The sequence below is a fragment of the Rhinolophus sinicus genome, chromosome 2, assembly GCF_057876585.1.
Source record: "Rhinolophus sinicus isolate RSI-liver-muscle chromosome 2, RSI-T2T, whole genome shotgun sequence".
Taxonomy (NCBI): domain Eukaryota; kingdom Metazoa; phylum Chordata; class Mammalia; order Chiroptera; family Rhinolophidae; genus Rhinolophus; species Rhinolophus sinicus.
Genome location: NC_142502.1, coordinates 13,144,812 through 13,158,785, shown reverse-complemented (window position 1 = coordinate 13,158,785; position 13,974 = coordinate 13,144,812). Strand labels below are relative to the sequence as shown.

The following is a 13,974-nucleotide window of genomic DNA, read 5'->3' as shown; positions in this document are numbered from 1 at the left end:
TGGTTTTAATGCAACACTGCCTTACACTTTCCCAGAGAGGAACTAAAGTAATTTAAGTACTCTAGAGAAAAATGCATTTTATAATCCAGATAATGTGAATTGCCTCTCCCATCTGATGCTTCATGCTGAAACTGATGGGGCTGGTGCAAAGGCTCCTCTAAAGAAGACGTTTGAACGTCTGTGGAGAAGGCTTATTTCTCTATTTGAAAATTTAAAGCACAACCACCACAAAAGCAAGCTGCAGAAACATTACCCCCAAAGAAGTAGCATACGCTGAAACCAGAGAAACGCAGGAACAATGTGTGTAATCCTTGAGCCTGGAGAGCCTGGGTAGCTCCGTTCTGAGGAAGAGTACATCTTGAGGTTCCCCAGACAAAAAGACAGAACCAGAGGCGCCAGTACAAAGACATGGAGCTCTCCATCACAGCAGGCTTACAGAAGTCTCTGCATATTGATGCATCTCAATAGCTGGGCTAAGGGGGATTTCTAAGATACCGAGAGCGAGCGTTCAAGGAAGTTTGTGTACTAAACGCTTGTGTATTAAAGCCATACGGGTAAATGCCAGGTGTTTTAGCACAATTATTCCACAGTTTTGTTTTGTGTTATTCATTACACTGAAAATTGCTTCTGCCATTACCATAGACTATTTCAGAAGTTCTGCTGACTCTAGAATGTTAAATGATTTCAATTAGGTCTCCACAAACTCGCACAGATTGTCTTGGAGAGGATTCCTCTCCAGCTCGAGATATAGACTTGTAGGAACCTGGTAATATCTCTATTTCCCTGAAAAGAGGTTAAATAGGTCCCAGGGGTACCTGGATGGTTCATGAAATTTTAATTGGTCACTTTGGAAGTCCCAGTTCATTATGTCACATGATTATTTACATGGGAGCTAGTTCTCCAACGTGGTCCATCTTTCTGCCCTTCTAAACCTTCTCTATAAACACTCTGATTGGGGATGGCTGAGGGAAAGGAGAGCACTCGTGTCCCATTATGTTGCAAAGTTCTCTGCTGCTGTGTCACAGCAGAACTGCTAGAGCTGGTGGCCTCATCGGACCAGGCGTTCCGCGTGGCAGCTTTCTGTCGGGCTGCTTTGGGAAAGGGCGAGAACAGCTACCTTGAGCTTTTTTATTTGGAGCTCGATGGGCTGGATGTCGGTGCTGAGCTCCAGGCGCTGGAGCTGCTCCAGCTCCTCCTCCGTCTCCCCCAGCCAGGTGCAGATGTTGTTCAGGTCGGAGTTGAACTGCTGCCACTTCTGGAGGTTCTGTTTCATTCTCAGCTCCTTGCTCAGGGCCTGAGCCTGTATGAGCTCCCATCGGTCAATCACACCTGGCAAGACATGACAGGTACAGCATAGCAACACATTTTCTCGCCACACACTGTTTAGGAAATGCTTGAAACATGCCTCAGTGGTTAAATAGCAACGGAGAGAAAAGTAATTCCACTGGGCATTTATATTGTTGTCAGCTGTAAATAACGTCATGGCTGTGTTTTTCCTATCTGCGTTCTGAAGGATACAGAGAATGAAAAAAAAAGCTACATAGGGTTTACCACTATAAAGAGCTTTATGAAGATAACATTCAACTCTTGGTTTCTTCTAGAACTCCGAGAGCATACATATAGCGTATGCTGGAGACAGTGCATTAAAATAAATGCTACATGGAAAAAAAAAAAGAAAAGTGATGCTTTTCACTTCTCTCTTCTGTCACAGGACGTCATAGAGAGAAGTTTCAGGACACTACAGTGAACAATGAGGTAAGCGACACAAGTGAAACTTGGGGGCAGCAACGTGTTTCAGAATCTTCCCTTTCACTGTGTCTCAAATTGAGCAGTACTCACTTACCAGCTGTCTGGGTTTCAGTGCTATTCAGGTTAACAAAGCCAGGGAAATTCTCTTCTTCCTCCCTCAGCTTGTGTTCCAGCCTCTTCACGGAGTCTATACTGCCACTGCATTCAGCCAGCAGTTTCATCTGTTTAGACACAGAAAACAAAATTCTCACATTCTCACGCATGCAAGAGCTTCTGGGGAAAATGTCTTTGTGGTTCCTCAAAAAGGACAGTGGCTGTGTTTTACTTCTTTGTGCCACTCTGCCTAAACAAGGTCAAGTTTTTAATATAAATTTCTAACCACTAGACTGTACATCTGAAATTAATATAAAATAATACTGAATGCCAATAAAACAAAACAAAATGCCAAAAATAAACATAATACACTTAGCATTATACAAAATTTAAAAAAATAAAAGAGTGAAAAAAGGTCAAGTTCAAAAACATGCTTCTCAAATATGTGACACCTTCATATATACATAAAGCAATGCCTTGAGGATATACTTCGCGTATGTGGTTTTGCATGAGAAGTCCTCAAAATTTCTTTTACATTTACGAGTCAAGACAGACTAAATCCATCTGGGATTTAAAACTCAGAGCCCTCAGCTGGCATTAAAACATACAATTTTTTGGCAAGTTGCTCCCTCTTTCTTAAACTGAAATGTGGGAACAACCGTATTACCACAAATCTCAATGGAACATTTTTTTGCATTAAATAATTAAAGTACTTAAAAGCATAAAGGAATAAATAGTAAAGCCAGCTGTTTCATGAGAAAACTTAAGCATTGTTGAATAGGCATTAAGGGAATACATTCTCACATAGAAGGAAAAGCTTCCAACTCCATATTTTATATCACGCACACTATTAAAAGAACAAATCATTTCAGCACCCCTGCTATACTGACCATAAAGTTATCTGTCAAAGCTTTTAACAAATCACAATGCTATTAAGTGACTGATTACTTTTGATTGAGGTTGAGTATAATCTCAGTGATGTCAGCATGGTCATCAGGAAACGCTATACTATTTTGAGAAAGACATTTTGCTATAATAGAAGTCAGTAGAACAGGACAAGTTGGACAGGAAATAAACTCACACTTGATCTCTCTTCTAGAATCATGGGGTTATGCACATTGGCATATATAACCAGTACGCTTCTCTTCTCTGGTTTCAGAAAACAGGAGGTGTGAGTTGTCATTAGACTTAAGGTAACTAGTTGTTTTTTCCTTTTACTTGGCAGTCTTTTGTATGTGAAAAGAAGATACGAGGCATGGAAGAGATTTATTTTCAAATTCTCTTGCTTAAATATGTGTAGGAAAATAGGTAGTTCTCTGGGGAAAATTATGTGGTCGGTAAGTTGAGCAGAGCAACTAAAGTCATTATATACTTCACAAAAAGCTTTAAAAAAAGACGTGGTAATATACACAATCTCTCGCCATCTTTCCCATATATCCCTCTTGCTGGAATTATTTTTTCCAGAAGACGCATGATAAAAATATTCCCAAGGCCACTCAGTGAATCAATAAACCCAGGAAAAGAACTAAAAAGATTCCGTGTTAGTCATCTAGTAGCTAAAATCTGCTGCCCTGAGGACAACTGTGGTCTCAAAATTCTTAGCTGAATTTGGGAAAAATGCCTAATCATTTGCAGGAGCTAAAGCATTTTGTTGCTTTCAATTAAACTGATCTCACTAAGTTCTCTGTTTAAAGGAACAGGCTGGTTATTACAATAGGTTATTGGGCCCGAGCACAGTGCGCTTTGACTCAAAAGGTAACGTGCTAACAGGGCTTTGTTTTGCACATTCACGCTCGTGAGTTCAAGCCTGGTGTTTGGAGAGCCCCAGACACGCTGTTCCTTGTCACACACTGATTTCCAAGTACTTGTCCGGATTCTGGAGGTCAGGATACTCACGTAGCCTCTGTAGCTGGCGTCTAGCTCCGGCCCTGTGGGAGTTTTGCTGCGAATGATATTTTCAGTTTGCTGCATCTGAAAGCGGCTGTCATCTAGGGCTTTGTCCAGTTGTCGGATCTGTGACTCTAAGGTGCTGGGGTCCCCTGCATTGTCAACCATAAGAATTTTTACAAGTTTTGCAAGCTTGACATGCATGGAAGTTTAAGAAATTATTTCAGTAAAGCTGTACAGAAATGGCATGTGTGGGGGTAATTATAAAGCAAGTTTAGTATTAACGTGCCTGTGGGTTAGAAGTTTAAATGATCAGACCAATGAATGTATTTGACTAAGAGTCCTAGCCGACTGGATATTGCAGTAGGTACCAACAGCTTGTACGTCAGCTCCCTCTTGCAGCTGATCCCCTGAGAATCTGTGTGTTGTAAACTGTGGAAGGCCTTCCTGAAAACCCAAGGTGCTGCCTTCTGCTCCCCAACAACTGGGAGGCAGTTACGTCTCAGGCTCTCTCCGCAGTCACTTAGGAAGTAGAAAAAGATATGCCCTCTGATTCTTTCTTTTTGCATCTTAGAAGATAGTGCCACTGAGGTGCCAGGTGGCTGCGGCTTTCACATAAGGCATGACTTCAAGTTAAATAAGAAAAGACTAGTTCAGGATACATGTGTATGGAAACACCAAACTAGCCATGACTCACTTTTGTTTAAAATCTGAAACACAACCAGGAGAAAGCTAAGATGTTAGCATTTACATCTGTGCATGCTCTTACTTATAGCCTAGAACTGCGGGCTCTTTCTTCTTTCAGAGATGTAACAACGTTTAGCAAAATGTGTGTGTGTGTGTGTGTGTGTGTGTGTGTGTGTGTGTGTGTGTGGTAGTCTTTGAACTGCTAAGCACATTTATCATCAGAATGAAGCTAGCACAGGGTGAAAGCAGAACAAATATTAGTAAGCTTTATGAAGATTTTTTTTTTTTTTTTTTGAAGACAGGTCTTCTACATACACATGGAAGAGTTCTCTCACTGGGGATTACTCAGGCAGTCATTATTTCATTGATGCTACATTGCTTCCTGTTCGTTTGTTTTCCTTCAAAACTTAAGTGTTAACTAATAATCCTGCAATTCAATACCATTCTACTGTGTTCAAACCCTGATCTCTCCACCTGTCTCTAAGTTACTGACACTGAACTACATACAATTTGTCTAGTGCAACATTAAGCAAAACTGTTTTCATTTTTCTTTCAATTCTTGTTTTAGAAATCGTTCTGTGCCTAAAGGAAAATCTAAGTCTTAAGATACTGTGGAATACATTTTTCATTTTAAATTATTTTATAGGGTAAGACTTATCAAATAAATGTATAAGTATTTTTAGAGCTGAACATCTGGTCTCATTCCTTGTATAACATGTGACGTCTGAGCTCAGGAGGGTGAGTGGCGGGCCCTAGGTCATACACGCAGGCCGGTGGATTTGGACAGGAGCTCCGAGACCTGACTCTCTAGCCAGGGAGCGGTCAGTGACCCATCAAAGTCATGAAGTCAGAGCTGCTACAATCAAGTAGGGCGCTAGGGCACCAACACTGATTACCAGGGCTCCCGTCTCCTATTTTCTGCTGTTAATGGACATGATAAGTCTATTCTTAGTGAGACTGATTACCACTTAACACACTGAGAAGTTATTCCATGGCACTTGATCATTGAAATCTTATTGTTGGTGTGGATCAACCAAATGTGTTTTTTGTTTGTTTGTTTTTTCCCCTAGTACAGCAGTGAGAGGAAGGTTCTGCCTTCACATGCTTGTGCCACAGAGCTGTGAGAGGCCCAGGAGATGTGCTAAGAGAAGAGCTTGTTACAGGTGAGGAGAGAGGGTCGCTCCGGCTTTTGCTGCCTACCAGAGGTATTTCTGATGGCACTTTCTGTGAGTTTTACATAGGCCTCAGGACTTTCGGGGATCATTACATCTGCAAAAAGAGCACAGTCTAAGTTGACGGATAAGTTGACATTGATTCCCTTGTGGCAGGAAAACAACTTTCCTAGGTAAAAAAAAGGAAGTTAGTCATTGGAGACAGATGGCTCAGAGCACACAGAGCATGTGCTCACCACAGGTGTCCTCAAGTGGACCCTAATAAGGGCTCACACTGGCTGAAAGTGTTTTATGAGCCAGGAGCTGTTTTAAACGCTCATTTACCCTCACAGCAACCCTATGGGGAGCAGGGTGGTATTATTCCCATTTTATTGACAAAAAAGCTGAGGTCCAGAGGAATTAAGTTACTTATCGAAGTTTCAACAGCTAGCAAGTGACAATGTGGGGATCTAGACAGTCAGACTCTTGAGCAGCACTGGAGCAGGCTGACAGAAGTAATGGGAGCCACATACGTAATTTTAAAGGTTCTGAGAACCACATCAAAAAATAAGAAACAGATAAAAATAATTTTCATACTTTGTTTTACCAAACGAATCTATCCAAATTATAACATGTCATCCACCTAAATATTATTGATATTTTACATTCTTTCTTGTGTAACTCTTTGAAATTCATGTATGATCATGTAAGTAAGTTTGACACAGCAAGTCTCGTTTCACAGTCACACATTACTGCTCAACAGACACACTGTGGCGAGTGGCTACACACTGCACAGTGCTGCTTTAGGTGCCAAATGCCTGACTGTTAAGACTGTACTGTAAAGACGAAACAGTAATGAGAGCAGTCACGTCTGTCACCAACATGCCCAAGCCAGAAAACTGCCTCAATCCCAGTTCCATCAATGGTCACTTATGGAGGACACTGAAGATGTCTCACATCGCTTCCATTCTCTGTATTTCCTATGCTGCTTCTTTAGTTCAGGCCACCACCCTTCCTCTACCCTTGATCATGAATGTTTCCGTCTGGACTCTTTTCCTCCCAATGTGCTCCCCTCTACCTTGTATCCAGACAGGTCCTTTGACAATATCCCTCTGATCACATCACCTCCCTTCTTAGAGCCCTGCTATGGTTCCCCGTTACCTTCAGGAAAAGAGCCACACTCTTCTCCATATAAACAGGCTGCTTTATGACCAGGTCCTGATTTGCCTTTCTACGGTCTCTTCCCAACCCATTCCATGTTTCCCAATCTACAGCCTTGTCGTTCTGGACAAACGTCAGGTGCTCCAAAGCACTGTGGGTAATCATAAGGCTGGGACAGGAGCCCTCTCCTTTCCTCCTCTGAACGTTGCTGGGTCCACCTGATTGCCTCACTCATTCTTCTGGTCTCGACTCAAGGGTCCCTGCCCTAGATCCTTTCCTCCAAGGACCGGTCAGTCGTCCCTTGGTGGTGCTTTTGGATCACCACGTGCCCAATATAGTGCCAAACATTTCTTACTCATTGTCTGTGTTCCACACTAGAGTGTAGGCTCTTTGAGAAGAAAAGGAACTGTGTGCCCCAGTACTTAGCCAAGCGTTTATCACATAGTGAGAACATAAGTATATAAGGGATAAATCAGTGGCCATGCCAAATTTGGTATTTGATAATCACATGAATATCCAATTGTTCCCTTCTGTACAATTTCCCCTAATGGGAGAAGAAAGAAAAAATATTCTGCTGCGCTTACTTGTTTCCAGTACAATATCCATTCCCTTTTGTTTTCTTTCAAGCTGGCATACAGGAAGAGCTCTTTCCTACCTGATAAGCCAACAGCTCCCCTGAGGTAGAAATCTTTGTCTTCCTGACCCTCTTCATCCTCAGAGGGCAGAGTTCTGGACACAGCGGACTCCAGGTCGCGGCTGAGGTCATAGTCATGGTCCCACTCCAGCGGGATGGAATCCACACTGGCAGGAGTGTCTCGTCCCGACCGCTCGCTCCGGAGGGGCTGGGCGAGTGAAAGGGAGGGGTTGGAGGAAGGCTGAGGGGAGAGCACACTGTCCGCAGAGGTGTCATGCCAGTGGAGGTCCGAGAGAGGTGCACAGTCCTCCAGTTCCAGCTCCCGGTCAGAGAGGTCATGCTCATCATCTGGGAGCTAGAAATGTGGTCAAGGCAAGTGTTACTGCGGCAAGCTGACGATCCCCTTGCCACTTCTGGTTCTGCCTCTCACCAAATTTTGGCAATGAACCTTATCTGGCTCACATTCCTACCTCAGTGGGGATAAGTTTTCAACTTCCTATCATCAAATGAATAAAAATTTTCTGATCACTTTTAAAAATGTCTCATAAGTTAACCTACAGAAGCCTCAGTTTCATCATTGGTAAAACAGAAATAATATTAAAACCTACTTCAAATAACTGGTATAAGATTGGATAAGATAAATGTAAAGGCAACCTAGTCCCACAGCTACAACACAACAGGTGCACACTGGCATGTATCAGAAACATAAGGAAATCACTCATGAAACCTTACTTAGCTGGACTTTTAAGACTTATAACCCAGATACAAAATATGTTTTATCACAGAAGATTCCAAATATTCTAATAATAATATCCCCACAAAGAGATGTGATTATGGTAGCAACTAGGGAAATGGAAGAGAAAAAAAAGTTCAACTAAACAACCTCATCAATGGAGCAACTATTTACATTGCTCACGTTCATCTCCTTGTTTCTTCTAGAAGCTTCTTTACCTCCTATAATGCGCCAAGTACTCTTCTGATTCCTCTCTCTCTCTACATATATCTATATCAATATCAATATCTATCTATCTATCTATCTATCTCTCCAAATTGTTCAGACACTTAATAATTATAAGATACCTATTGAGCTCCAAATGAGCTCATTTCATGCCCCAAGTAATTGTTTCTACAATAGTTACTGCTATCGAACCAGCTTTACAGTTGAGGAAACCAAAGCAAGAGACCTGAAGTAACTTGCCCGAGGTTACGTAGTCAACGCATGTCAGAGCTGGGACTGGAACCCAAGCATTCTGGCTCCAGAGTCTGGGCTCTTACCCACCATCCGAGGCTACCTAACGCCACATCATTAATCCTCTTTAGATTCAATGGCAAGGAAGACTGAAGGTGACATACTGGCAGGCGGATCAGTTTCTTGTGGTATCGTTCCACACGCCCGAAGACCTCCTGGCAGTAGCGCCGGAGCTCATCCAGCTCTTCCTCAATGATGGCTGCATCCAAAGGCTCGCTCTTTTCTATCAGCTGCTCTCCTTGGGCGATTATCTGCTCGATCTTATTGTGGTTCAAGGAAATTTCCTGCTGGAAGGCCTAGGGAAGCAGAAGAAGTCTCATGTCATTTTTAGTGCTCACATTGACATGGAATAATTATAAGATACCTACTTAGGAAAACGACACAGGGGATGTTGAATTTACCGTTTACAATAACAGGCCAAGAATTTATTGCTTTACAAAGTAAAACACGGAAATTTTCAATCAGGAGTCGGAAATGGAAGTGTTAGAATTCCAAGACCAGAAAGGAGACTTTGGCTAATAAAATTTACTACCATGGGCAGTGTAGGTAGAAAAATCACAGGAAAAGACATTCAAATCCTCATAAAGTTGATTGCACTAGTTACTCCTGATGAAACTGTAATCATTACAGTGCCGCTGAAATAAATTTAACACTTTAAAGAATATATTGAATATTTTTAGATTTCTTGATCATACCAAGCAAATGATAAGGTCATAAGTTCTTCTCAGATAATTATTTTATTGTTTTGGAACATAAGCAGGAAAGTTGAATATAATTTGAAAAATAAGGAATTCTGGAGGATCATTTAGACTAGTTTTATATAGTTCAAAAGAGTTAAGCTACTGGAGACAAGTTTCAGGGGATAGATTTTAATTCAGTACAAGAAGAAACTCTGGAATAATTGAAATTGTCCAATAATGAAAAGACTGCAAGGGGAGAAGAGAGGGAGGTAATACGTTTATAACCCTGCCAGATTCGAAAAGGAAAAGATTCAACTACCACTTAGTAGAAATTTCCTGCCAAAGGTTTTAAATATTGCTCGGCCTATGAAATGTCTTGGGAAAGTCAGCGTTCAGGGGATGGTATGGAGAGAGGGGTTGGGCAGAATACCAGTTTAAGTATATTACGATTTTTCATCCTGAGAACCTAAGATTGAGGGTAATTTTCTTGTTTGATTATAAATACCTAAGGTTTTTTTAAGTCATGATTTTTCTTTCTAAGTCAATCTACCGATCTTGAGAAGAAAATTTCATAAGCTGCCTTGCAAATTATTCAAGTTGTTAAACATGCTTCTATTTCGAGAATTCTTCTATGTAATGTACTTTATCTCCCTCCTGTTTAAATGACCAATCAGCCACTGTGGTTGCATCATATATTGAAACATACAAAATATATTTAATTAATTTTAGGCATCTAAGAATATAGAATGAAATCCCAATAGGAGAAAGTCATATTTCTCTGGAACATGGAGGTCAAAGAAACTCTTTGAAGGTGCTAGAAAAAAAATCTGAAAAAACAAACAAAACAACAACCAAAAACAACAACCCAAAAAGAAGACCCCTAAAACCCTGGCTATCAATTTAATAATTAAAAATATATATGTTAATGGTAGTTATCTATGGGTAGTGCACTTTATTTCATTTTTAATATTTTTTGAATTTTTTTCAATTGAGAAGAACTAATGTTTTTTAAAAAAGAGTTCTTTTACTATGTTCTTGACAAAAAGACCTACAAATCCCTTCCTTTTCAGACTTTCTTCACACTGATAATGTGAAGAATCACTAATTTATTACCTTGAGTTGCTTTATTTTAGCTTGAACATCACACTCGGAAAAATGCTCAATGTTAGTGAGCTGCAAATCCATCTCTGTCAGCCACACCAGAATGCTGTCCCGTGCTGTCTCAAACTCCTCACGCTGGCCAATGAAATGCTAGACATGAAAAGAAAATCACAAAAATGAAAAACAACAACAACAAAAAACAGTCCCACATACACCTACTGAGGTGGCACCGCCAATCCCTAAATTCTTCTGGAAAGTCATTTTCTCAATGAGCTGGAACCCTTTACCACATAAATTAACCCTGGATACCCCTCTTGCCATCCCAATCTTAGAAAATCACTGAGATTAGTTCTTAACATTGTGTTCAAATGGCTCCACCCTGTTCCCTGGGCCTTTAAGCATCGGAGGAGGCATAAGAAAGACCTTGAGCCTGCGCAAGATGGAGGTGACGCGCTTTTGCAGGTTGTCCCATCTCTGGTTGCCTTCGTGCACCATCTGCTTTAGGCTACAGGCAGAGTCGGTGCGGTTCTCTCTGGCCAGGCGGCGGTACTGCTTGTTGATCAGTTCCAGCTGGGTCAGGCTTTCGTGCACCTGTCGCTGGAAAGCCTAGGACCACAGAGAAGCATATAGGTGAGGGGGCGAAGGGCTCTCCACAGGGGGCTTGGGCTTCACACTGGAGTGTGAGGGAGAATGTGAACCATACTTTCACAGACAGGGAAGGGACAACTTCTAATAAGTCCTGACTTCCCCTTGTTAAAGCAAAACAAAGTGATCAGTGCGGCTTAAGGAAAGGGAGCGGATCAAACAAAAATATAAAAAATGGTAAATACTAATAAATATATGTATATATACAAATACATTATATATATAACACATACATATATTAATAAAATATATATTTATACACGTAGAATTTACACATATTTAACATAACTTTTAAGACACTAACAGCCAGAAAAAATTTTTTTCACATAAAACAAACTGATTACAAAAATATTTACATGTGCTGAAATGTGAGTTTGAAATGTTCAAAATTTCCAGTGTCAATACTGAGAAAAGAGATCTATAATAGAACTGTCTCTTTATTTGTAAAATATGTAATGTTCTAAAAAATCCAGAAACTGCTTCAATTCTGGTATTCATTTAAAAAATTAAAAGTATCTTTTGCAGAAAGTCCTTTACATGTAAGCTATTAGGAACTTCCAAGTAAAGCCATTTAGTAAAATACAAGTAAGCTAACTGAGAAAAAAGTTTTGAACGTGCTTTTCTTTGGTTTGTTTTTTGGTGGTGCTCCCATGAGTTACTCAGTTTTTATAAAACATGTTAGAGCTGATAGAGGACCTTACACAGCAGTGTCTATTTACTTTTCAGGTTACCCAATGCACAGTTTAGAGTTTCTAAAGGTAAAATACTTTCCTCTTCCTCCCTGCAATATAGGATAGACCTAGCACAAGAATCATTTGGCCAAAAAAAAAATGAAGTGTTTTTTTTTTCCAGACTCGTGTGTCTGACTTATGACTGATTTTCATTTTGTCCTTAGACGGAAAATTGTATCGTTAGTTGGACTGTGCTCGTCCAAATGCCAAAGTTCCGCTTCCTTTGGCTGATCACACTGTTCAGATCCTGCCGCAGCTCTGCCGGAAACGTTCTTCCTCCTGAGAGTTGCTTTACGAGCCTCCATCCTAGTAAACTCAATCTTCTGTTCTATAAAACTTTGAATTATTTCCCGCCAAAGGGAAGTGGTAGGGAAAGTTGGGCTTGTGCTGTTACTGGAAGTAACTGACTACGTTTTCCCACTGGAGTGATGGCAGACACCACAGGTGGTGGCACAATATTCTGTCCCAATATTCAAGCAGTGGAACAGGCAAAGGCTTCCCTCAAACCAAGTTTTGTTTTTGTGATTTATTTCTGTCTCGCAAGAAAATTCACTACAAGACATATGATAAAAATCACTCATTATAGGAGCTTACTACAGGGCTAAACTTTGCCATAAAATCTCCATCTAAAATAGCATCAAAAAGGATCTTACATAATGCTTGTAGCATAAGCCAATTATAGAAGTTTTTAACCTTTCAGAAGCTGAGGATACTAAGATGCAATGCATGAACATTTCGCTGGCATTGGTTCATACTGGGGTGACCTGCTCTCTGCTGCAGAGTGTATTATGGGTTTAAAACTAGAAGTTTCTCAAGGAAAAGACTTTTAGATAGGAAACATTTCTTTTTTTCCTGTAATTTAGTGGTGTAGTTACATATAAATCCGTATTCAGATGTCAGAATAACTCTTTATTTATTTCACATCGTTTTTAAACATTTTTATAGATTCATATAGCAGCCCATTTATGACTCGCAGATTTCAAACCCCATAAGAACAAAACCCAAACTTCATATTTATAGGATTCAATAAGTGTCTGGTTAACTGATGTTGCAAGGTTAAAAATGAATGCAGCTGGATTTGGTTGGATTTTTAGTTTGATTGTTAAACATCTCAGGGAACTTGGGGTAAAATTAGTAACCAAGAATGATTCTTATAAGGCATGTGCATCAGAATTATCTGCTGTCAATATGTCTGAGTACACACGTCTGCCTATTAGTGGGAAATGATGGGAAAACTAACTTCAAATTAAAAAATAGGCAACTTTAGGCTATGCCAGGTCCTCTGTGAAAATGAGAGGCAGCTGAGAAGTCGAGTGTTATCCTACCACAGTGATAGGGCAGACTCGAGATGGCATAAACAGGCAAGGAACTGGAATCACTTGTTGAATGATTCCTGTTCTTAGGAGTATGATTATACTGCTGCTATTACTGTCTCTATGAAATTGAAAAGACTTCATCACTCAAGAACGGCACGGCTCTTCATTTATAATTAGAAATGGCTTATGATTAAAATGTTTTATTCCATTCTGGAACCAGCTCTGTTTTATCGATGATTTAAAAAATATATCTATCTATGCTCCAAGAAGGTAAAACTCAATCAAGAAAATATATTTGGAAGACAGATTTTGATAGTATGGAAAATCATCATATTTTAATCTTAGATGGTTCATTGTGAAGAAATGTGAAATAAAAAGAATGCCAAGATGTTTTCTGGGGAATCACAGGTCTTTTTTCCTAATAGAATTTCTCTTCATCATTTTTACTGTATCTGTAATTCTTGATAAAAACCTCTTTTCTTCACTTCTTTGCCTACTTATGAGGTAATAATAAAGATGACCACAAAGCCATTACCCAGCTACTTGAACAAAAACACGTGTGGGTGGACAGTTAGTTTATATCTTGGGTCACCAACTACTAGCTGGCAATTCTCATAGCAAAATAAGGATTAAATATTTGGAATTATAAATCACCTCAAATTTCTTTAGTTCTTCCTTGGCAACTGTATAGAGCACCCCGGAAGAGCTGGGGAAGGCAGCTGTCCTTTCTGAAATCTTGAGCCAATCTTCAAATCGGGAGTAGTCATCCAGAAACTTCTGCCACAATCGCCACGTCTCTTCAATTCTGAGACAGAAAATGAAAGAACAGAATCTGGTTGTTTGAGACCTTCTATGCTCCAGAACCCTGTGTGATGCCTGCAACAGGATTA

At 40.2% G+C, this 13,974-nt stretch overlaps 1 protein-coding gene across 23 annotated transcripts in view; it reads right to left on the bottom strand.

Annotated features, from left to right (window-relative positions):
* SYNE1 (spectrin repeat containing nuclear envelope protein 1) overlaps positions 1-13,974 on the bottom strand; it is a 414,622-nt gene that overhangs the window by 15,711 nt on the left and 384,937 nt on the right. For 19 of the 23 annotated variants that reach the window (XM_088795370.1, XM_088795376.1, XM_088795381.1 and 16 more), the window contains 9 exons: positions 13,739-13,889; positions 10,816-10,998; positions 10,405-10,542; positions 8,716-8,907; positions 7,384-7,717; positions 5,617-5,685; positions 3,739-3,881; positions 1,844-1,970; positions 1,118-1,329 (listed from right to left, as the gene is read on the bottom strand). In XM_088795370.1, the coding sequence (XP_088651496.1) occupies positions 1,118-1,329; positions 1,844-1,970; positions 3,739-3,881; positions 5,617-5,685; positions 7,384-7,717; positions 8,716-8,907; positions 10,405-10,542; positions 10,816-10,998; positions 13,739-13,889 (1,549 nt within the window). The remainder of the gene's footprint in view (positions 1-1,117; positions 1,330-1,843; positions 1,971-3,738; positions 3,882-5,616; positions 5,686-7,383; positions 7,718-8,715; positions 8,908-10,404; positions 10,543-10,815; positions 10,999-13,738; positions 13,890-13,974) is intronic. The other 4 variants (XM_088795377.1, XM_088795373.1, XM_088795383.1 and 1 more) reach the window with 1 other exon arrangement.